The sequence below is a fragment of the Oryctolagus cuniculus genome, chromosome 18, assembly GCF_051225735.1.
Source record: "Oryctolagus cuniculus isolate XC-2025 breed Fujian yellow rabbit chromosome 18, ASM5122573v1, whole genome shotgun sequence".
NCBI lineage: Eukaryota > Metazoa > Chordata > Mammalia > Lagomorpha > Leporidae > Oryctolagus > Oryctolagus cuniculus.
This window is the reverse complement of record NC_142884.1, coordinates 29,621,178-29,646,995: the sequence shown is the minus strand read 5'-3', so window position 1 is coordinate 29,646,995 and position 25,818 is coordinate 29,621,178. Positions and strand designations below refer to the sequence as shown.

The 25,818-nt window shown below is 37.7% G+C and overlaps 1 protein-coding gene across 4 annotated transcripts in view; it reads left to right on the top strand.

Moving 5' to 3' along the window:
• URI1 (URI1 prefoldin like chaperone) overlaps nt 1-25,818 on the top strand; it is a 94,824-nt gene that overhangs the window by 36,208 nt on the left and 32,798 nt on the right. The window contains exons 2-4 of one of the 4 annotated variants that reach the window (XM_002721147.6): nt 7,249-7,283; nt 22,028-22,106; nt 23,114-23,249. The exons of 1 other annotated variant lie outside the window; for it this stretch is intronic. In XM_002721147.6, the coding sequence (XP_002721193.1) occupies nt 7,249-7,283; nt 22,028-22,106; nt 23,114-23,249 (250 nt within the window). The remainder of the gene's footprint in view (nt 1-7,248; nt 7,284-22,027; nt 22,107-23,113; nt 23,250-25,818) is intronic. 2 more of the 4 variants (XM_017350644.4, XM_089319057.1) reach the window with 2 other exon arrangements.

Genomic DNA, 25,818 nt, shown 5'->3' with positions numbered 1-25,818 from the left:
CTGCTCAGGGCCCAGCATAACCCTCAGCCTCTGGCCTGTGCCCAGAACTGTGTGAGGAAAGAGTGGCATCAGATTATCACCTCTGTTCTTCACAGTAGTCCCCTTTGAATCTTTCGTCTCTCTGAGCCTCATTTCTTTGGCTACTTTTACTCATGTGGGTTTTCTAGTTGGTAAGATTTGAAGTTACATAGCTAAGTTGCAGTGATTTAGTTTTAATTTTATTACAGCTTCACTGGTAGTGGTGGTTTCTTTGAAATAAAAGTTTGCTCCTTTAATTAGTGTAAAATGACATTTCAGAGATTGTTCAATTTGTCTTTGATATTAGTGAGGATTTTTTCCCCTACACTTTTCTAGTATTTGTGTTTACTCTTTAATGAATTATTTGTTTCCATTTGGCTCTAAACAGGCACATTATTGCCCTACTCTGTGCGGCAAATTTATTCAAGTGTTCTTAGAGAACTGTAACCATAGAAATGCTTGGAAAGAAATTCTTTTTAAGATCAGGAGGAACTCAAGGGCCGTAGTTTTGTGTGTGTTTTCTGGTTCCTTGTACATTTATTTTGTTACTTCCTGCACCAGCTGTTTTGGATGACTTGCTAGCTTGTACAAATTCCATTGTGATCACCCTTTCAGGACCAGAAGCTCTAATCACTTCAGTCTTTCTTTAGGTCCGGAGTAAATTAGGTTAGTGCAGGTAGTGGCAGGTGTCTGCACTCTCCATTTACTGTAGCTACAGATGGAGAAATGGGATTCTTTGCAGAGTGTTGATGAGAGAAGGGCAGGGTTTAGGAGGAAGGTGTAACTGGAGATGGAATGATTACGTCTCTAGTGAAACAATGGGTGGGCTGCAAGCTGCTTAGGCGGTACTTCAGATTCAGAAATACGGGTCGTGATCTCTTACCTGCACATCAGAGGTGTGAAAAGCTCTTGCAAGTAAAATTATGTCTAGGTTTGTGGCATATTCATGTGTTGACAAAATTAACTAGAACTGATTTGAGTGAGGCAGTTATTTCATTTTGAATATTCATGTTTCACTGCAAGTGTTATATTTGATAACAGGGAGTGTTCTGTAATATATAACATGTGTACTGTGTTATCTACTAAAACTTAAAGTCCCAAACTTTGAGAAACATCCTGAGGTTTCTGGTGAGGTGACCACAGAGTGTGTATTTGTATTAAAGGCTGTGTTGCATGCTCATTGTATGGCAGGTGCATGTTGGGGAGTTGAGTAGACAGGCTCTTGCCTCATGGAGGTTTCATCTGGTCCAGTTAGAATTTCTTGTACACCTCAAAGATTCTCAGAAACAAGCTAATGTCTTCAGTCTTAGAAACAATATTTCTGGTAGGAGGAAAGCTATATAATTAGAATACCTGGAATTAGGATAAACAAATGCTGAAAGAAAAAAGAATTTAATTTGTAAAACCAACCAGGAATGAGATGTACAATACCAAACTTCTAGACATAGTCCAGTATTCATGTAAGACAGCAAGTTTGAATATTGAGAGGGAAGGTCTTAGAGGCCTGTGTTGGAGAAAACTGACTAAAACATAAAAGTAAGGATTAAGATGGTGGTTTTTATTCTGCCCTAGCTAAAATTTTAAATAACGTTTGAGTGTTTTAAGATGTGAGTCCAGGGCCGGCATTGTGGCATTAGCAGGTAAAGCTGCTCTCTGTGATGCTAGTATCCCATATGTGTGTCGGTCCTGGCTGCTCTGATCCAGTTCCCTGCTAATGTGCCTGAGAAAGCAGAGCAAGGTGACCCAAATGCTTGGGCCCCTGCACCCATGTGGGAGACCAGAAAGAAGCTCCTGGCTCCTGGCTTTGGCCTGGCCCAGCCCCAGTCTTTGCGGCCATCTGGGAAGTGAACAGCTGGTAGAATATCCTCTCTTTCTGTCTCTCCCTCTCTCTCTGTAACTCTGCTTTTCAAAAAATATAATAAATCTTTAAAACAAGTGAGTCTATATAATTGGACTTAGCTTTTGGTAACAGTTTAATTTTGGGGGCATATTTCAGGCATACATTATAATAGTTTTCTTTACCTTTGTGGTAGTTTTAATGCAGTAATACTCAGTTAATTACAGTTTATTGCTGTTAATTGCATTTTTTTCCTGTTAGAAACCTATAGTCAGTTTCATCCTTTGCACAAGGTTTATTGAAAAGATTGTTGTATTTTTTTTCCCTACTTTTGTTCAAAGTGCACTTTTGTATCCTATGGCAATGACATTTACACATCTCCTTAATTGATGGACAGTCTGGACAGTAGGAAATTATTTTCAACCTTTTGGTAACTGACAGATAACAGTGTATGTCCAGTGACATCCGCTGGCTTCAGCCCTGCACTATATTTTTTCCTTTTTGACTCAGCAGCCTTAAAACCAAACTTGTAAGCTCTGTCATGAAGCTACATTCTAGTACAAGAGGCAAACCATATAAATTTAGATAGCTCTGGTTAGTACAATTCCCAAACTGTTATTCTTCACATTAACTTACAAAGAATTTCAGATTACATGACAGTCAGAAAAGTTTTAGATTTAAAGTGGAACATTTTTCAGAGAAGTGTCAAAAATTAAGATGGAAACTTACTCTTTTAGGATTTCTATTTCTGTGTAGTTTTAATGTGGCACTGTGTATGAGCTTGGAAAACTCATAGGCTGATGCCCCCTTGTGGTCTATTACCAGAATAAATCGGACAGACAGGCAGATCTCACTGTGTGTTAAGCTATTCGTTCACTTACAAAATAATTGTAAGAAATAAACTCCTGGAGAAAAGCAGCAAAGGAATTCTTCTTTTTTGCCATATAATCTACTTAAAATTTATCAGATATTAATTTAACCCTGAAACAGAATATGTTAATTTGTTAGCTGGACACTGATGTACAGGAATTAGTTGTTACAAGTGTGTTAAAAATATTACAAGGAGCTGGCATTGTGGCACAGTGGATTAAGCAGCTGTTTACCATACATCTCATATCACAGTGCTGGTTCAAGTCCCGGCTGATCCACTCCCAGTCCAGATCACTGCTTCTGGACCTGGGAGACAGCAGGTGATGGCCAAGTACTTGGGCCCCATCCACCCATGCAGGGTATCTCTCTATATAGAGTTCTAGTCTCATGGCTTCAGCCTGGTGTAGCCCTAGCCATTGTGACTATTTGGGGCGTAAACCAGTGGATGGAAGATTTCTCTGTCTTCCTGGTTCTCCCTCTTTCTCTGTGTGACTTTGCCTTTGGAAGAAATAAATAAATCTTTTTTAAAAAGCTGAGATGTGGTAGCAATTATGGAGTTAACCCATTACTTCCCTGCCCTACGCTTAAACACCTGTATGTATAGTGGATGGCTCTTGAGAAATTTATTTATTTATTTATTTATTTTGACATGCAGAGTTAGAGATACAGAGAAAGGTCTTCCTTCCATTGGTTGACCCCTCAAATGGCCACTACGGCCGGCGCACTTGCCAATCCGAAGGCAGGAGCCAGGTGCTTCCTCCTGGTCTCCCATGCGGGTGCAGGGCCCAAGCACTTGGGCCATCTTCCACTGCCTTCCTGGGTCACAGTGGAGAGCTGGACTGGAAGAGAGAAATTTATTGTTTATACTTAGCTGTTTGATCTGAAAGGGCCAGGAACTGTATGAGGCATTGGAAGAAATAAGGGTCTTCATTTGTGAACTGTTGAATTTAATGTATTTGCTTTTACTGACATTGTTGGAATGTGAGTGTGGTAGAGAGGAGGAAATGGAGGAGAAATAGCAACAGCACTCAGGGTTTTAAGACAGACAGACTGCAAATCTAAACAGCTGCTTTTCTTCTGTTATCCAGTATGTTGCATGATGGTTGGAAGCAGTCCAACATAGGGGAATATAGGTTTTGGGACTAGATAGACCTGGTTTTAAAATTAATTTAATTTCCTACAGTTATTGGTCAGTTGAATAATACTGGTTATGTTACTCCATCTCTGAACATAGGTTTTCTTTCTTTAAAAAGAGATTAAAACCTCCCTCACTGAAGTGTTTGCAGTTTGATTTTCATCATATGGAGTCTTGGCATATACCACTGTTGTTATTTCTTAGGTTAAGAACAGTTTTGAGTTATGCTGAATGTGTACCATGTGATTTTTGTAGCTCCTAAATTGTTAGTAAAAATTCTTAATGAGAGACTATATCTTAAAAAGTGGTAAATCAATTCATAGTTGCTCTTTACTGTGGACTTACTGCTGTGATACTGTATAAGTGCGTATTTATAAATTCATGTCTGTGAGACTGGTCATTATATTAAAGAATTTACTAAGTTATTTTGATAATTGAAACCTAGTAACCAAGTATATATTTTTTAAGATTTATTTATTTGTTTGAAAAGCAGAGTTACACAGAGAGAGGAGAGACAGAGAAAGATATCTTCCATCTGCTGGTTCTTTCCCCAAATGGCTGCAAAAGCCAGGAACCCAGGAGGTTCTTCCGGGTCTCTCCACGTGGGTGCAGGGACCCAAGCTCTTGGTCTACCCTAACATGCTTTCCTAGGCATGTTAGCAGGGAGCTGAATGGGAAGTGGAGCAGCTGGGACTCAACCCAGCACCCACAGGGATGCTGGTGCTGTAGGCCAGGGCTTTAACCCACTGAGCCACAGCGCTATCCCTGCCCCCTCAATCTTTTCTTCAAAAGGATACAAAGTTTTCTTTAGCAGCACTGTTTGCATATTTTGATAGGCTTATCTTAAAACAATGACAATAAAAACTAGTATTGTTCTTCCATAACCATTTCACTTTTGTGGAGGATGAGAACAAAAGTGTTTTGGCTTTTTCCTTTGTTTTTCAAGAATTACTTGCAGAACCAAACTTAAGACTGTGGTTACTTCATCTTTTTAATAATAAAAGGAATTAATTTGAATAGTCTTTCAGAAAAAAAAATCTTTGGAGTTCAGAAAAATAATTTTTTTTTGAAAAGCCCAAGTATATTCAACTTTGACTTGTATGACTTTGTCCTTTCAAAATTTAACTTGGTAGCTAAGTCATAAGAATTTATTAATTTTTTCTTTCGAATAACTTGCTGTAAGAGAAGAGAACAAAATCTCAGCTTATAAATTTAGCTGCTTGGGTTCAAATGTTTTTTGAAAGCAGGTGGGCTGTATATCATATAAACACAAATAAAAGTAGACACTGTCATAAAGCTTTTTATTTTCATACCTGCCTCTTTTTTAAATCTTTCTCCTTGTTTCTAATTTCCAAAATATTGCCTCTCTAGCTCCATTTGGAAAGTATATCTGATATTCTAAACACTCTGTGTAACTAATAAAGACTTTAAATGTTTAGGTAGCATTTTGGTCATGAAAATTTCTCTTAGATATCATGAAATGGATGTTTTGTTGTTACTTTATCCTTGAATATCTGTTTCTGAGGAAAGTGTTTTAGGAAAGAAAAAGGCTGAGGAGTAGAGAAAGGATGGCTGGAACAAAGTGGAGGGTAGACTGGGGGGGTGTTGGCAGGGACACATGCCATTCTACCAGTGACGTGTGTTTTAAACATAAAGAGCATGTGTGCCAAATTTACATATTTACTAATTAAAAGGGCTTCCTGGAAACATTAAGTAGACTATCTTCTATAACCTTTAACACCGTCACTAATGGATATAGCCTAGAAAATTCCATCGAAGGTCCTTTAAATAATGTAAATGATTATGAATATGTAACTAGTTAATATGCAGCTACGAGAGGATTATCATGTAGAGGTTAATGAACATTCTGCTCTTATGGTTTGCAGGGCTTTTCTTTTTGTGCTTTTGGCTTACTTCATGCTTGGAAACACATGCATTGGGATTGGAAAACATCCTGACTGTTTTTGGGTCTCATCTTTTAATGGGGTTGTTATATAGGAACTTTATAAGAAGGATTTCATGAAGATATTTTTCATTTTCAATTTACATTTAATTCTATTTGTCTATTTTATAATTACTGCCAAATCAGAAACACTGGAATGGATTGATGTGGTTTAGCTTGGCTCTTCCAGATGTAAAGTCAGTGCCCTATTATGTATTACCACTGTTATTAAGTGTTGCTGTGTGATTGATACTTACTGAGAGATGTTCATTCTAAAATGGACTTTTTATGCTGAGTTAATGTGCAGTATGGTTGGAGATCTGATTACAGCATGTATTTTGGTACAGGATTGCTGTCTTAGTATTTAAAATGTCCCAAAGGAGAGGACATTTATTTCAGGAATTAAATATTATAATACAGGAATTTAGTGACAGGTCTAAAAAAAAATCTTGTGATTTTTGGTTGAAGCATCGAGCATATCCAAGAGACAATGCTGGTATTTGGAACAGTGAACTCAGGCAATGTGTTGCAAACCAGATCATACTTCTATTTTTTTCACATGATCTTGTATTAAGCATTTTGATTTTTATCTTAGTTTCTCTGCCTCAAAAATGGTGCTAGTGTATTATAGATTACTGTTTAAATTTTTATTAATGGATGACTTTAAGTAGATGATTAGCATTCTTTGAAAATAGTGTTAATTTTAAAATTAGTATTCAAATATGGTGTTAAATTGCATTTTTTTCCTTAATGACTTGTAGTACTTGTTTTCTGTCATTTTGAGAATCTGTTGAAATACCTATAAGGAAAACAAATAACTTTTATGTTTGTTTTAGTTTAAACTATGAAGTGCTTAACATTTTATCATAATTCACTGGGAAAAAAATAAGCTGTTCAGAGCATCTCTTTATACCAAGTATTTCTTCTTGAAAATGTAGTAGAAAAATATCACTGAACTCATTTTTAATGCATCAGAATAAAAATTACAAGTGAAAACATTTGGAGATATACTGACAAAATAAAATATTTTCACTACTGTCATTTTTTAAAAACTGATGAAACGTGGATGTACCATTGGTTTCTTGTTATTTATAACGTTTGTGTATTCTACAGAATATGTAACATTGAAAACAGGTCTGTAGATTGTACAAAATACTAGTTATCTTATATCATATGTCACGTAATAGTTATGAAGTGGGTTTTGTACCAAAGTATGAATCGGAAAGCTGTAATTTGTTCTGCAGTTATCAGCTTGCATTAAAGGGTTATGATAAAGTATGCTGCTTAAAAAGTACCATTCACATCTCTGTGCATGTGACAAATAAAAATGTGTACTGAGATGCTGTTAAATCTGTAAAGCCACTGTTGGGGTTTTCTGATACACTGATTTTGTAGCTTTGTGCATAGCCCTGTTTTTTCATGAGTAGTTATCTGTTTTCATGACAGGTGGTCACTAACTGCCAGGAGAAAATCCAGCATTGGTGAGTGAAAGATGGTTTTATTACACTTCTGCAATACTGATTAGATCACCCAGTTGTATTTAAATAATATGTATACTATTTTTTTGGTGTGTGTTTGACCAGTAATTGAATTCTTCTAGTAATCTCCATTTTGAATGCCTTTGATACTAATTTATGTTGTCTTTCATCCTTTCCTGAGTTGCATGTTCCCTGATTTTCTGAGGTTGTGTTACCATTTGTGTTTATTCTGATTCTTTTTTCCTTTCCTTTCTTTTCCTTTTTTAAGTTAGGATGATGTTACATTGTGAAGTGGTGACAGTCATTTTTCAACCTAACTAGTCATGGAAAGCTCTATGAATATTTCTTTTATTTGTAGTAGAAAATGGAATCAGTTATTTTAAAACAGTGATGGGAATATGGCACAGCTATTCTTTCCCAAGATTTGAAAAAAATCTAATGAATTTCCTATGTTTCAGAGCTTTCTTTATGTACTACACCTTTTTTCAGGAAGGAAGAAAGCATATCTATTTTAATGTGCTAATCTGTAGTTAATAGGACAATGCTTGGTAAATAACACTTATTGTTGTTGAGAAAAGTGCTCAATTTATTGGTGAATAAAATGTTATATTAAGAGTTGTCATAAGGTATAGCTGTTGATCTTACAGATATCAAATTACAATATATCCATGCTGTGTTTACAAAGATTTTACCAAGAGAACAACAGGAACTGTCTTGATTATTGTCTGCAGGGTTATTGCAAAATCATGGTAACTGCCCCTTTAGTGGTGAGATTAAACCTTTGGTTATACACCATCAAGCATATAATATTTTAAATTTATTTTAAGAGGCTTTTTCTTCATGCCTGAGAGATCTCCAAGGAAATAATTTATAGTTAGTGTATATCAATGTTCTTTTGGTTTAAATGCACATAGGCTGCAAGCAGTGGATAAGAGTGAAAATCAGTGTAATCTGTACACATTCACTTATTAAATTTTGACCATTGGCTTGCAGAAAGTAATCTAAACTAATAATATCCACTTTATAAGTAAAAATTCAGGACTTCATTAATTTTCAATAAATGCAGTGTTGTAGTTGCATCTATTGGTAGCGTATGTCTGTCAACATTTCCATAATAGGCCATTTGCTTTTCCATTACACATTCAGTTCATGTTGAAACTTGAAATGCAAGTCCTTGGCCAAAGAATGTTTTTCCCCTGCAGATTTGGCCAAAGTGATCTGTTTTACAAATAATTCCCAGGGCAAGTTTTATTAATGTGGACCTCTATCTATTAGTTTTGGTGAGGAGTTCAGGAAATTAGAAAGGTTGTATTCACTCAGAATAGATACCACTTTACACTTGTGTGGATAACTGCCTGCTTCTGGTTTGCTTTGTGATTCTTTCCCTGTTAGATAATTCTTTAAGGATAAGGGAAGGGGCATGTTTTCATCTTTTTATCCACAAGCCCTTCTACTGTGTTTGGCACAAAATAGGCACTGTGTAAATTTTTGGATAAATGAAGACCAAATATGTAGCTATTATATGTAACACTTTAGTCTACAAATAGTGTGCGCAAGTGTGAGCAATGATAGAAATGCAGCAGTTACTTCTGGGGGCTGGGGGGTTATTGTGACCTTCAACCTCACTTTGCAGTTTTTCTAAAACCCTCCAAACTACAGAAGCTTTAACATACTTGCTTATACATATCTTAAAGTAATATTGGAGCATTTCTGTACATGAAAAAATTAAAATTTTTTTTCCATTTAAATTTTGCTTTTTTTCCTCTGAGTCATTTCTGATTATGGCTCAGAAAACAGACTTTTCTGTTTGCTTTTAAATGAGGATCTGTATGTGGTATCATGATATTGCTAGAATTTAAATGGCCATTGAACTCATCAATTTATATATTCAGAAATTGAAACCAAAATGTCTTCAGTCCTCTGAAAGCCAGGAAATTGCTGTTTGGGAGCATCGTGGAATTCTGGTGGTATTTTTACATTCTCTTAATTCCTCCAACAATGATTGAGTTCCTACCGCATGCCAGTATTGTGCTATTCGGAATTGAAAGACCCTGAGATGGAGAAATTCATACATAGTCAGATGCTAAATAAGGCAATGACAATAATTTTGTGCTATTTGCAGAGATATTAAGCAAGTATGGAGGGAGTTCAGAGGCTGGAGCTGGTTTTAAGGGTGTCTGATATACTACTTTTAAAAGCATGCTGGTTTTTCAATTCTTCTTTAACTCTTGATGTTAGCCTAGTCCAAAATATAATTAATGTAGCTAAGCTCCTGTTCTTAATGGGCACATACCAATTTAATAAGAACAGTGAGTAAAGTATAAGATTAAAAAATACATTCTTATGATAGTGGTGTTTGTGATTACTTGTGTGTTTTTAAAGGATTCTTTAAGGGACAAGTAATGTATAATCTTGACTTCAGAAATAATCTAAATTGTATTTCTTTTAAAGATAGGACAGGAAGTAGAAACATATGTAGAAAAATAGGACTAAAAATGTTCTGGAACCTCAGATCTGCCCAGAAAAATCTCTTCCAGAGAATTAATTCAAATCCTAGAACTTTGGTGAACCAAGACATTTATAGTATTTATGTAGTTAATAACAGATGAAAAGGAAATATTTGAGCCTAATAGAAGAGGATTCGTGCATCACAGTTTTAAAACTAATAGTGGTTTTCAATTTGGTAAGGACATTAAACATTTTTTGAAATACATTTTCCCCTTATAATCCTTTTTACTTAACTTGGGAAATAAGTATTATAAAACCTACACAATATTTTTTCACTAAAATATGAATATGCCTCTTACTATGTGGTCCACTGGCAGCTGATTATTCTGTTTTTTGACTGTAACTTAAAATGTATTTTCAATGTATTTGAAAGACAGAGAGCTAGAGACAAAGAGATATTTATTGTATTTCATCCACTAGTTCACTTCTCGAGGGCCCTCAACAGCTAGGGTTGGGGCAGACTGAAGTCAGGATCTGGTCTCCCATTTGAGCAGTGGCAGGAAATCAAGTACTTGAGCCATCATCTGCTGCCTTCCCAAGGCATATATTAGCAGGAAGCTGGATTGGAAGTAGAGGAGCTGGGACTTGAACCAGGCATTCAAATGTGGGGTGCAGGTGTCCCAAGTGGTGTCTTAGCCACTGCATCAAGCACCTGTCCCAGATTGTAATTTTTTATCTTTTACATCTTTATTAAGGAGCATGGAGTTTGGAGTTGCAGACCTAGATTTGAATCCTGTTGCTTACTAATTTTATAACCTTGGACAATTACGCTTAGAGTCTCAGTTTTCTTCTTGTCAAGTGGTGATGATAATACTTAACTCACAAGGTTGTTGCAGTAGAGAGCAGATGAGATAATGTCTATAGAACACTCAGCCTGGCCCTCAAGTATTAATAGTAGCTCATATAGTTTCAAAATTTTACTGTCAGTTAATGAAGCCAATGCTTTGTAAATATTTGTGCCATTATCTTTTATAATGGATAATTCACTTTCTAGGCACTATTATTACAACTTTACATTAATATTTTAAAGTAACTTTTTAAAAATATAGTTTTATTTACTTTAAAGGCAGTTATAGAGAGAAAGAGAGAGAGATACCTTCTATCCGCTGGTTCACTTTGCAAATGGCTGCAACAGCCTGGGCTGAGCCAAGCTAAAGCCAGGAGCCAAGAACTCCATCTGAGTCTCCCATGTGGTTGGCAAAGGTCCAACCACTTGGGCCATCTTCTGCTGCTTGAGCATTAACAGGGAGCGGGGAGCTGGATCAGAATTGGAGAAGCTGGGATTTGAACTGGAGCTCATACAGGATGCTATGAGTGAGTGGTGGTGTCTTAACCTGCCATGCCACAGTGCCAGCCTGTAAAGCAACCTTTTAATAAGAATTTCAAACAAAAGGGGGCACAGTAACATACTCAATTCTCACGTTACCTATCAACTAGCTTCAATAATTTCAACTCATGGTTTTATCTAAAGTTTTGTTTCAACATCCTGTTCCTACCATCTACTCCAACCTCCAGTAATTTTGAGATGAATCTAAATCATATATAAGTCATATTGCTAATTAGTAAAATTACTCCAGATCATAGTGGTTTAAAACCATAACCAGTGGCCTGTGCTGTGGTGTAGCAGGTAAAGCCACTGCTTGCAGTGCTGGCAGTTCGAGTCCTGGCTGCTCCACTTCTGATCCAGCTCTCTACTATGGCCTGGGAAAGTAGTAGAAGATAGCCCAAGTCCTTGGGCCACTGCACCCATGTGGGAGACCCGGAAGAAGCTCCTGGCTCCTGGTTTCAGATAGGCACAGCTCCAGCTGTTGTGGCCAATTGGGGAGTGAACCAGCGGATGGAAAACATCTCTCTCTCTCTTTCTGCCTCTCCTCCTCTCTTTGAGTAACTCTGACTTTCAAATAAATAAATAAATCTTTAAAAAAAAAAAAAACAAACCATTTACTTGTGCAGGACTCTGTGAGTGTGCTTATTGAGGTTGGTTGCAACCGTTCGGTGACTGTCCGGAATGGTTTTGTTCATGACCTGTGGCTAATGCTGGCTGTTGGCTGAACTTCTCTCTCCATGGGTTCTTCTATCCAGTTTACTTGACATGGTAATCTTAGGACAGCAAGCATGGAAGCTGTCAGGCGGTGTTCTTCATCAGAGGAACTCACAAAGGCAGACCAGATTTAAAGGTGGGGCAGTAACCTCCACCTTTTGTTTTGACAAGAGGAGTGGCAGGCAGATAATCTGGTCATTTTCATTGTACCATGTATGACTTCTATTGAGTATGTCCCACAAGCAAAAGGAAGTCTCAGTACTTCATGTTCACTGGTAGGAATTAAATGAGACAGTGTGACTTCTTCATATGTATTCTTAAGGATTCCTTCCTGTGCTTTTTCATAAGAATTTATATTGTAGAAAATTTGGAAAATAAAAACATAAAAATTATCTGTGAACTCAACACCTAAAATTAACTAGGCACTTTGGGCTATTTCTCTTTTACTTAGACTACTATTTTTTAATGTGGATTTTAAGCTTTTCTGTTGGTTTCACTACTTATTTTATTTTTAGAGCAGATTAGTTATGAATGAAGAAATAAGTGTAAGAAATGATAACTGACATGCTTTGAGTCACATGTATGGTTCTTGTAGGGAGAAACCTAGAACAAATTCCTCTGACCCTTCTTTACTGTGCACATGTCCTTTGCACTCAGTTATCATTGTTGAAAAGTTAAATTGAAAAAATCTAGTAGAATGTTACTTGTATTCATCTTCCTCTATTTGAAAGGGAAGGAGAAAGAGAGGCAGAGAGACAGACAGTGTTCTCCCATCTGCTGGTTCATTCCCCAGAGGCTCACAATGGATAGGGCTGGGCTAGGCTTGAACCTAGGAACTGAGAATTTAATCCCAGTTTCCCACGTGAGTGGCAAGAACCCAATTACTTGAGTCATCACCACCACCTCCCAGAATCTGCATTAGCAGTAAACTGGGATCGAGAGCCAGAGCCAAACATTGAATCCAGCTACGTCGATGTGGGACACAGGCGTCTTTTAGGCCAAATGACTTGGACTAAGCTGGTTTAATTGGCTTTTGAAAAATTAGAAATTTTTATATTTAGGTTAATCTTAGTATCTAATAATAAAGTGTTCTGGTGGTCTCATAAAATCTAAAGAACGTGGATTACTTCATCAGTATCTTCTGATAGCATGAATTCCTAGGTATAACAGAGCTGTGAAAAAAGGAATATGCCACTGTATTTCCTGGATTTTGTAGTGCATTTATTATCTTATAAACAGAAATTGCTGAGTATTTTTCCATGAATGTTGTAGAAACAAATGTTTATTTCTATTGATTTGATACAAATACACTTAAATTTTCAATTAGAATTCCCTTTCTTACCAAATTACAGATACTGCTGTAGGTCCTCCTTTCAAGAATGTTTTTGTTTGATATAACTTTAACGTTTTAGGATGTTAAAGAGAATACTTAAAAAATCATCAATCCTTGCTTTATTAATTGAGAAGAACTCTCTTTACCTATATATAATCCATGCCTGAACTTAATATTCCTCTTGTTCCCTAATTTTAGAGAAGAAAACCCATTCATCTTTCAAGCAAGTGGATCTTTAACAAAGATACATTGCAAAAAAACAAAGAAAGAATGCAAGCTGTGTTTGAGTGAGGTCCCTGAAGCATATGGCATTAAGGCTTGGTTGCAGGGGAGGCATTTAATAAATAGGGAATTGACACTGATTTCTTGAATGCTTACTAGGAAGTTTTAGAGTGGGTATGATGGATACAAGTCATCTCTAAAGGTGGGCCTTGTGGCACAGGGAGTTAGGCCGCCACTTGGGATGCCTACAGCCCATATCCAAGTGCCAGTTGGGGTCCTGGCACCTTGCTTTGAATCTAGCTTTCTGCTAATGCATCAGGGAATGCAGCAGAGGATGGTCCAATTGCTTTGGCCTCTTCCACTCATATGGGAGACCTAGATGGAGCCCCTGGCTCCTAGCTTTGGCCTGGCCCAACCCTGGATAGAGATCAATCAGTGTCCACCTGTGTGCCTTCCTCCCTTGAAATAGATGAAAATAAATAAATAAAAACCAAACATTTAAGAAAATTAAAATATCATTTCTAAAGAAGGCCACGGGGGCCGGCACTGTGGCGCAGCAGGTTAAAGCCCTGACCTGAAGCGCCGGCATCCCATATGGGCACTGGTTCTAGTCCTGGCTGCTCCTCTTCCAATCCAGCTCTCTGCTATGGCCTGGGATAGCAGTAGAAGATGGCCCAAGTCCTTGGGCCCCTGCACCCAAGTGGGAGACACGGAAAAAGCTCCTGGCTCCTGGCTTCAGATTGGCACAGCTCCGGCTGTTGCAGCCATCTGGGGAGCAAACCAGTGGATGGAAGACCTCTCTCTCTGTCTCTACCTCTCACTGTAATTCTGTCTTTCAAATAAATAAAATAAATCTTTAAAAAAAAAAAGTCATGTACCAGAATCTTATTATAATTTCTTAAATTAAGAAATAAAAAAATTATGTCTTTGCTCCAAATTAACCCAGATGTTAACACTAATGTAAAGGCCTTTTCTTTTTCTCCCTTTTAAGAATCTTACATATATATTGTTTATTTACTTGTTTGTTTGTTTAGGATGTTCTGTAAAGGGGAGAAGAAAATGATTGGAGATTTTCTTTCTTTTTTTTAATTAAGGATTTATTTTATTTGAAAGGCACAGTTAGAGAGAAAGAGGGGAGGGGAGGTCTTTTGTCTGCTGGTTCACTCCCCAAATGGCCTTAACGACCAAGGTTGAGCCAGACTGAAGCCAGGAGTCAGGAGCTTTGTCCAGGTCTCCCAGGTGGGTAGCAGGGACCCAGGTACTTGGGCTATCTTCTGCTGCATTCGCTGGTGCATTAGCAAGTAGCTGTATCGGAATTGGAGCAGCAAGACATGAACTGGCACTCATATAGGATGCTGACATAGCAGGCGGCATGGCTTTACTTGGTACGCCACAGTGCTGGCCTTGATTTTTTTTTCCCCCTAAAAAGACCAGTTTAATGTTCATTTTCTGCCTATTCTATGTAGACAGAAATTAAAAAGATTTTCTTTTTTTCAGTCAGTGATTTAACATTTTTATTACTTAAAGATGGAGATAGGAGTCTTTATCCCTTACCTCGTGCAAGGGATGTAGAACTTAGATTTTTCCTTTTGATGACATTTATGAGAAGGATTAAAAGATGTAGAGGGGCCCATGTTGTGGCATAGTGGGTGAAGCCACAACCTGCAGTGCCATCATCCCATATGGGTGCCTGATTGATTCCTGGCTGCTTCACTTCCAATCCAGCTCCCTGCTAATGGCCTGGAAAAGCAGCAGAGGATGCTACTGCTTGGGCCCCTGCCACCGATGTGGGAGACACTGAAGAAACTCCTGGCTCCTAGCTTCAGACTCGCTCAGCCCTGGCCATTGCTGTCATTTAGGGAGTGAACCAGCGGATGGATGACTCTATCTTTGTCTCCCCCCCCCTTAATTCTTTCAAATAAATTTCTTTAAAACATCAGAAAAAAGTATATTATATTTATCTCTTTTAAAACATTATGAAAATCTTCAAACATACAGAAAAGTCGAAAGAATTGTATAGATAAGCCTTGATTTGGTCTGTGTAAACCTCAGTCTACTAACCAGTTTTCTTTCCTAATGGCATTTCAAAGTAAGTTATGACTTGAGTCAACTTCACCCCTACGTACTCTTGTGCACACTTTTTTTAACTTGCTGTTTCTCACACTTTTTTTTTTTTTTTTTACAATTTTATAAAAATAAGATGTTTCAATGGGGTCTGTCCTGATCTTAACCCTTTAAGGTGAATGCTCATTAGTAGCTGTTTTATATGGCTTCATTTGCTACTACTTTTGAAAATTAAATATGCCTCTCAGCAGGCATGTAGCATGTGATGAACAAGGTTCAAAGGAAGGCTGTCAAACCGTCTATATACCCAGTAATGGTGCTTTAGTTCTTATTTCCCACAAGAAATGTTGCATGATGATATATGGTACAAATTAAGTCTTTTTTTTTTTTTTTATTTGAAAGGCAGAGTTGGAGAGAGAGAGAGTGCTTCCATCTGCTGGTTCACTCCCCAAATGGCTGGGGCTCAGCCAGTAGTCAGGAGCTTCTTCCAGGTTTCCCATTTGAGTGCAGGGACCCAAGCACTTAGACTGTCTTCTGCTGCTTTCCAAGGGTTATTAGCATGGAGCTGTTTTTGAAACAGCCAGGACTTGAATTGATGCCCACTTGGGATGCTGGTGCTGTAGGTGACAGCTTAACCCACTGTGCCCCAACACTGGACCCAACAAATTAAGTCTTATTTATTAGATAGAACTTTGAAATTAATAATTGCAGGCTGGGGTCAGCACTGTGGCGTAGCAGATAAAAGCCACCACCTGCAACCTGACATCCTATATGGGTGCCAGTTTGTGTCCTGGCTGCTCTGCTTCTGATACAGCTCCCTGCTAATGCACCTGGGAAAAGCAATGGAACATGGCCCAAGTGCTTGGGTCCAGGCTACACATGTGGGAAACCTGGAAGAAACTCCTGGCTTCTGCCTGGCCCATGGCTGGTCATTGTGCCCATCTGAGGAGTGAACCAGTGGATGGAAGATCTCTGTCTGTCTCTCCTCTCTATAACTCTTTCAAATAAATAAATAAAATTCAGAAAAATTACAGGCTGAATTAAATCTGCAAACATCACGTACGGTGAGGCCAAATACTTAGGTCTATCTACCTGTGTTTTATAAGTAGGCTTGAGAGGTTTATCCTCACTGTATCTGGATTTTGTTTTACATTTGAGAAATATTTTTAGCTAATGCCTATTCTATATTTTAATATGAATATAGTGTCCCAAAATTAATTATATATTTCTAATAAAATAGAAAAAATCTTCATATTTTGATGCAAATAAAGATCACTTACTTAGCTTCTGTAACATACTGGTTCTTAAAAAAAACTTCTGTGTTTCTCTTCACAGAGGCTTTGTGGTCTGTAATGCAGTTATTAAGCACTGGGTATTGCAGGGACTGTTAGGAGACTGTTCTTTCAGCACTCAGCATGGACGCTGTGACTGGTGTGGCCTTTCAGTAAAGTTGTTCAAGTTAGAACTTCTTCCACAGACACTGCTGGCCTCCTGCTGGCTTCCTTTCAAAAAGAATTTCTGCCTGGGATGCATTTAAATTAGCTTTCCCTTTTCCTGCTTTTTTAGGAAAGAATTGTAAATTTAGAAATAGTAGTTCCAGTCCTCAGCTGTTATATAGTGTGTCTATATTTCTGTTCTGGAGAGAATTATTAATGATATATTTAAAATGGAATATACATGATTTTGGAATATTGACATTGATTTCTGCTGCTACCTTGGGTTGATATTCTTCTCTCAACATACAGGAGATATTTTGTTAGGGAGTCTTTTTTTCCTGGTATTTACCAAAATAAAACATATTGATTGTTAACTTTGATACCAGCTTCCTAACAATCAGAAACATTTAGATATCTATACTATATATTTAATTTATTTTAAATGCAGAGTTACAGAGAAAGAGGGAGAGACAGAGTCTTATATCTGCCGGTTCACTCTCTAAATAGCCACAATGGCTAGGGTTGGGCCAGGCTAAAGCCAGGAGTCACGAGCTTCTTCCTAATTTCCTTTGTGGGCTCAAGGGCCCAAACACTTAGGCTGTCTTCTGCTGCTTTCCCAGGTTCATTAGCAGGGAGCTGGATTGGAAGTAGAACAGCCAGGACTCAAATGGATGCTCATTTGGTATGCTGGCGCTGTCGGCGGCTTAACCCACCTAACTCTGGCACCAACAAAGTAAATCTTATTTATTAGAACTTTATGGCTGCGCTGTGGCTCACTTGGCTAACCCTCTGCCTGCGGTGCTGGCACCTCAGGTTCCAGTCCTGGTTGGGGCGCCGGATACTAGTCCCAGTTGCTCCTCTTCCAGTCCAGCTCTCTGCTGTGGTCCGGGAAGGCAGTGGAGGATGGCCCAATGCTTGGGTCTCTGCACCCTGGGAGACCAGGAGGAAGCACCTGGCTCCTGGTTTTGGATCGGCCTTGGTGGCCATTAGGGGAGTGAACCAACGGAAGGAAGACCTCTCTCTGTCTCTCTCACTGTCTATAACTCTCTCTGTGTCTCTCTCTCTCACTGTCTAACTCTGCCTGTCAAAATAAAATAAAATAAAATAAAGAACTTTAAAATTAGTAGGTGCTGGCTAGAGGCTGGCACTGTGGTGTAGCAGGCTAAAAGCCACTGCCTGCAACCCTGCATCCCATATGGATACCAGTTTGTGTCCAGGTTGCTCCATTTCCAATCCAGCTCCCTGCTAATGCACCTGGGAAAAATGCGAAACATGGCCCAAGTATAGTCCTTGAGTATTTGCAAAATTACTTCTGTGAAATATATGACGAGTCTTCAGAAAGTTCATGGAAAATGTGTATTATGAAAACTCTACATGATTTTCAAAATTGTTTAGCAAAAATAAGCTTATTTGTAAACTATGTTAATTTATTTGAAAGGCAGAGTGACAGAGAGAGGGGGAGAGAAAGAAAAGAGAGAGATCTTCCATCCACTGGTTCAGTCCCTCAATAGCCGTAAAAGTCAGGGCTGGGCAAGGTGAAAACTGGGAGCCAAGAACTCCATGCTGGTCCTCCCACATTGGTGGGTGGGCGGGGGTTGGGCAGGTATGCTGGATCAGAAATGGGAGCAGTCAGGATTCCAACCAGCGCACAGATATAGGATACTGGTGTTGCAAGTGGTGTATTAACCCGCTATGCCATAGTGCTATCTTTTGTTGGTTCTTTTCAATATTTTATTTTTAGAAAAGCTTTAAATTTACAAAACAAAAAATGTGAAGTAGTAATATAAAAGATTTCCCATATACCCCTCATACCAGATCCCTATTATTAACATCTCAAATTAGTATATTTATCACAATGGACCATACCCAGTTTCCCCTAGTTTTTTATTCAAATTTCTTCCTTTTTCTTGTTCTACCACTAAGGCTCTAGTAATCAACTTTCTGTATTCTGTGTTAAGTTTTTTTTTTTTTTTTTTTTAATTTTTGCTCTGGCATATGAGAGAGGTTGTGTGATATTTTTCTGTGTCTGGCTTATTTCTCTCTCTCTCTCTCTCTTTTTTTTTTTTTTAATTATTCATTTGAAAGACAGAAAGAGAGAGATATCTTCCATCTGCTGATTCACTTCCCAAATGGCTGCAATGGCCAGGGCTGGGCCTGGCAGAAGCCAGGAGGCAGGAGCTTCAGGTCTCCCATGTGGGATTATGTTGTTCTGTAAACTTTCTTAGATACTCTTTTATAAATGTTCGTATTCTGTAGATTGAAGAATGAGTGTTTGCTGTGTGTAGGCGCTGTACCAAATCTGGTCTTTCTAGATGCCGTCTCCTTTACAGCCCACACTGACTCTTGTCTCCACAGCCCCTAAATGTTTAACTTCTGTGATACTGTCTTTCAGTCGTGGCATTTGTATCAAATTCAATGACGTTAACATAGAATCTCACCTTAGTGGATGATAGTCTTTCGTGAAAATTTTATATTTAGTGTTTTTTGATACTTCCTGGAAAAAAACAAATTAGAACTAACATGATGCTAATTTTTTTGAACCTGTGAGTAAGTTGGGCATTATTCCAGTTTTACTATTGAACATATTCAACCAGGATTAATTTGTGTAAATTCACCCTCTGGTTTGACTAAAAAGGCATTTGTATATAAAAGCACTGTGTATGAAGTTTTTTGCCATTAAAAAAAAAGATATTTATTTGAAAGGCAGAGAGTGACAGGGGTTGGGAGGTGGATAGAGATGGGGCGAGGGGCAGAGAGGGAGAGAGAGCTCTTTCATCCCCTTGTTCACCCTCAGATGACTAGGGATAGGCCAGGCCAAAGCCTGAAACAGAGAACTCTATATGAATCTCCCGTGTGGGTTGAAGGAGTCCAAGTAGTTGGGCCATCATCTCCTGCTTTCTCAGGCACATTAGCAGGTTGCTGAATTGGAAGCAGAGCTGCTGTGACTCCAACCGGTGCTCTGATATGGGACCCGGAGTTGTGAGTAAACCAGTGTGCCAGCTTTCTGCCATTTTATTAATTTAAAAAGTTATCTATAGGATAATTTTTGCCTTAAACAGATAGAATAAAAGATATTATGTATACTTGTAGAAGAGAGATTTTGGGAAAGCACCTGAACACTAGAAAATGAGAAAGTCTGCTTGAAAAGAATATAGGTGAAAAACCTAAGTTAAACTCATGGGCTTACCTTGCTTTGAAATAGGAGATCTGGGGGCCAGCGACTGCAGTGCTGGCATCCCATATGGGCGCCAGTTCAAGATGCTGCTGCTTCACTTTCTGATCCAGCTCTCTGCTATGGCCTGGGATAGCAGTAGAAGATGGCCCAAGCCCTTGGGCCCCTGCACCCGTGTGGGAAACCCGGAAGAAGCTCCTGGCTTCAGATCAGCGCAGCTCTGGCTGTCGTGGCCAATTGGGGAATGAATCAACGGATGGAAGACTCTCTCTACCCCTCCTCCTTCTCTCTCCACCCCGCCCCGTCTCTCCCTCTCTTCCTCTCTCCCTCCCTCTGCCTCTCCTTCTCTCTGTGTGTAACTCTGTCTTTCAAATAAATAAAATCTTTAAAAAGAAAGCGATCTGGCTTTTCTCCAACCTGTGGTTTTTCTATCTTCTTTCCTCATTTTCTTTTGTCATGAAAAATGTTGTGATATTTACTACAGTAATATTTTTAGCATGAATAACATGTAAAATTCCTTGAGAACTTGAGTAAATGAGATAATTCTTATTAATTATGTTAACTGTTGCTTTAGGGGAGCTAAGGAGTAAATTGAAACCAATTCCATGATGTTTATAGCAAAGTCAATTTTAACTGTCTAGAGAGTATTCTGATTTCAGTTTGACAATACCTACATAATCATTTAAATTATTTGCTGAGTTGGTGAGTTCTTTTGCTTTTGTTATTTTTGAAAATTGACAGCACTCTTCTACCTAGAAAACTTTCAGTGCTTTGAGGCCGGTGCTGTTGTGTAGTGGGTAAAGCTGCTGCCTGCGGTGCTGGCATCCCATATGGGTGCCGGTTCTTGTCCCAGCTGCTCCGCTTCCAGTCTAGCTCTCTGTGGCCTAGGAAAGCAGTGGAAGATTGCCCAAGTGCTTGGGCCCCTGCACATGTGTTGGAGACCCGAAGAAACTCCTGGTTCTTGGCTTCAGATGGGCCCAGCTCTGGCCGTTGTGGCCATTAGGGGAGTCAGCCAGCGGATGGAAGACCTCTGTGTGTGTGTGTGTGTGTGTGTGTGTGTCTCTCTCTCTCTCTCTCTCTCTCTCCACCTCTGCCTCTCTGTAACACTGCCTTTCAAATAAATAAATAAAAATCTTTAAAATATATAGAAGAAAAATGTCAGTGTTTATCTGTAGCCTAAGACTATTAGGGAACATTAAGGCAATCTGATCCCTAGGGGAGGTTTAAACAGGTACCTCAGCATACCTGCGGGGTGTCCTGCAGGTCAGAGAATGGAGAGGGCTCAGAGCTTGGGAAAGTGGCTGTCTCTGCTTCTGCAGAATTACATCTTTTGGTTGTTTAAATTAGTTTCTTTAGTAGCTCAACTTTGATATAACACAAAATAGACTCCAGAGCCACATGAAAATACCTTTTTGTTTTACCACTCCTAATTTATTCTCCATCTATTTGATTCTCTTGCCTTAATCACATTAGTGTGGATAATTGAAGAGGTGATGACACCACAGATTTTTAGCCTAGAATTTTCTGACTCAAGAATTTGATCACATTTTGTGTTTATGATTCAACTTCACAGCCAGTGTTTTATTCAGTGAAAAGGTTTATTAAAAACTCCTTTTCCTTCATCTTGCTTTCCTGTTTCCTTCCTTCTAAAGAATGTCAGGCCCTCTTTCATTGTATCCCTTAAATTCCACCTTGTATTTAGTCCCGGGGGTCTACCTTAGGAATCACTAATTTTTAAGATGTGAGTGAGTGTTCTGCCTCTTAAAAGCTGAAGTCCCTGGGGGCTCTTCAATAAAAAGGTGGCAGGATAATGCCATTGCTAAACTTTGTAAAAACAGAACTTTTTAAAAAAAGTGCTTTAATCTTTAAATTGCCATAGTTAAGATTTTGTTAGCTTGTCCTATACATAGTCTAAATGGGAGAATGCTAATTTGTCTATTTTTTATAGTATTTGGTGTTTTTTGTCAACAGGATGAAGGTAGATAATGACTATAATGCCCTTCAAGAAAGACTCAGTACCCTGCCTGATAAGTTGTCTTATAATATCATGGTAGGTTTACTGTGTTTCTTTTAAAGTAGTACATTGTTTCTTGTAAACATATTAACTATGTAAAATAATGTGTTTTTGTGCTATGTGTGTATGGGTTCACAAATTGCCCTGCTCATGGACTGTATCAGATAACCAGCATACTGTAGAAAGTTTGCTTTGTTTCACTTTTAGCAATATAGCAGCTATAGACATAGTTGGTGTTTATTTTTTTTCCATACATATATAATAATTTCATATATTACATTATGGTGACATAATGACAAAAATGTTATCAAAAAATTTGACATATTTGATGTGCATACTTACTACATAAAAAACTATGATTATGACAGAAATATAGCACTGAGTCATTTCCTGTTAGCCAGAGTAGGGAAAGGCCATAATGTTTTGTAATTCACAGATTTAAACCTTAGAACATTGATTTTTATATAAAAGGTGCTGCTAATTTTTGTTTTAATGATCTTCATGCCAACACAATGTTCTGTTCATGAGCTCTGAATTAGAAGCTTTCATTGCATAAATATTCTCATGAAGTCTTTGTTTCTCTTATTCAAGCCCAGATAACTTTTGTTAGGTAAACTCATTAAAGTTATTTGTTTAGTAATTCCTGCTGTGCAAAAAGTGACTATTTTATTGGAAATAATTTTGTTTTCCTTATCAGAAATACTCTACATTGATAATATTTCAGTAGTTTACTGTTGTTTAGATTTAAGAATTAACAAAAAGTATAACCATGCAGAGACAGTACTGTTTTTTTAATAACTGTTTGTAAATATGAAAATTTATTTTTCTGTCTTAACATTGGCTTATTAAACTAGTTTTCTATAGATTGTCCTAGTGAAATTTTAATATAATATTAATTTTTTGTAAAGTTGTTATTTTCTTTTTCCCAGTGTATAGATTAAAAATAACTCAATGTAGAGCTTTTATGCTAAGTATTTCATAAAGTATATTTTTTACTATTTAAAATTTTTTGCCTTTTTCTTTTTTTTTTTTTTGAACAATAGGTACCATTTGGCCCCTTTGCCTTCATGCCAGGAAAACTTGTCCATACTAATGAAGTCACTGTTTTACTTGGGGACAACTGGTTTGCAAAGTGCTCAGCAAAACAGGCTGTAGGTTTAGTTGAGCACCGGAAAGAACGTAGGTACCAGTTATAAATGGTGTTTCTTTGTTATGTATGTCTTTTTTCACAAATTGACTACCCGATAGACTTTATTAACAAAAGTACCTTCTGAAGTTGATTGTGGGTAGTTTAAGTTGGACCAACATTTGAGAGTAGAGTGAAACTTCTGGGTTGGAAATATCACTGACATTGGCTTATTTTCAAAAATTACAAAGTGTATTTATGTGTAGTTTTGTAGTAGAGGTTGGGAAAACAAAAGTTTTAGAGACATTTTGTGCTTTATAATTGGTTTGTTTTAGTTGCTTTTATGGACTGAATTTTGCTTTTAATACTTTAATATTCAGAAGGAATTTACTTTCTTCTTAGTGAACTAATAGAAATACTGTTTACCAAAGTTCTTAAAAATGTTTTTTGATTGGGAAGAAGTCAATTTTTTTTTTTTTAAATAGCCCAGGTGAGGAAAGGTACACTACCTAAAATGACATTCTTATACTTTTTTGGTGGTTTGAGAGCTTGGACTCATTAAAATTTAGTTTTGTTTATCGATGATGTTATATTTTGGTGTATGTATATGCCTAAGCCTACACAACGCATGCTTGTACATGCACAGGCCTCCCCCCCACCTTTTCTAGTTAGATAGGTTAGCTCGAGTTCTCACTTAATTGCATTTTAAAATTAAATTTATTTACTTTCTAATTGGTATTCTTATTTCTCTACGGGTATTTAAATTGATAGTATAGTATCACCGCTACCTGCTTTTTAACCTTCTAGTTAAATATGTTTGAAAATAAATTTTGTAAGGATTATTCTGTATAAATGAGGTCATACTAGATAGAAAGCAGCTGAATTTTCTAAAACTGAAATTATTTCACTTACACATGAGTGAGTACTAGTTAGAGAACTCATTTACTTAGTGAAATTCTGGGAACTGTATTTGGAGACTAATTGCAAGGCAGCTTCTATAAATTTATAATTGATACATATTTTGATCTTTTGTGACAACTAATCAGAATTTTATTGTTAGGACTGTATATAATTCTGGCAATGATAAGTCTCTTGGGTTTGCTACACTAAGATAAGCCTCATGTGTTAGATGAAAGAGAATGGGCATGACTCTGAGAGACCTATCTTAAGGAGAAGGCTTGCTTTATTTAGTGGAGTAATACTGCTGATAGGAAATCAGTTCTGGTCTGTCAAAAGCTTGTTCACTTTGATTTTCATATTTCAGTGAAGAAATCTTTAAAATTAGGTATGACAAAGTATTAATGATGGAATACTTTTAAATACAATAGAGTAGAGCTCTATAACAGGCTTGCTATTTATTTATTTATTTTTGGTAAATCACTTTCCAGTAATTAAATATGGTTTTAGGAATTGATCAAACATCATGACTTTGGGATAAGTATTTACCCAAAATAATTTTCAAGGTACATATTTATGTGTCTAAGAATCTTAACTGTATTCTAAAAAATTATTCACATAGCTTGATTTTGATTTATAATAACTGAAAAAAAATACTTAGGTGCATTGTTAAACTTAACATTTGTTAAGAAAAGTTACAGTAGTTCCTTTACCCTCTGGAGATATGTTCCAGAAACCCCAATGGATGCCCAAAACTGCATTATAGAATATTATATAATTATAGAATATTATATAATTTAGTGCCTTGTTCATTTTAACAAAGTACTTACTTTGTTTTAAATCTTAAGCAGTTTGATGTTTGATAGAAATATAGCCTAATTTCCTTTTCTTTTTTCACAATATCATGGATAGAAGATTCTTGCTTACCTTAGCAAATGATTTTTTTTTTTTTCTTATTTGTCAAGAGCTTTCACCTTTCCTCTTAAGTAGGAAGTACTTTATGGCTTTCCTTTGGTATTTCTGAATTGCCAGCATCACTCCTCTTATGTTTTGGGGCAATTAAGCAAAATAAGGGTTACGTAAACATTTTGATGGCCAGAATTTCTACCAAGTGAACAAGGCAAGGGGGCTAGCATATAGTTCATGAATCTGCCAGACAAGAGGGACAGTTAGGTCGGGGACTCATGCTGCACTGTACATTGCAATTCAGAACTTTTAAATGAATTATTTCTTTTGACCATAGGAAACTGAAACCATGGAAAACAAAACCCCAGAAAAGGGGAGACTACTGTATTTTATTATTCTTAAGGCAGGAGAAATATAACAACTTAAACATTATGTAGTCCCTTATTTCACGGTTGGTGAGAGCAGTTGGGGAAGGTGGGAGGAGGTTATTGAAAGTCAGAAGAGTGGTCAGGATGAGGGACAGAATGGGCTTGACACCACCACCAGCAGAGGACTGCCAGGGGAAGGGGGCTGTGAGGTCAGAGGAAGATGATCTCTAAGGAAAAGAGGGCTGGGGCCGGCGCCATGACGCAGTAGATTAATCCTCTGCCTGTGGTGCCGGCGTCCCATGTGGGCACTGGTGGTGGTCCCGGCTGCTCCTTTTCCAATCTGGCTCTCTACTGTGGCCTAGGAAAGCAGTAGAGGATGGCCCAAGACCTTGGGCCCCTGCACCCATGTGGGAGACTGGGAAGGGGCACCTGGCTCCTATCGGCGTAGCTC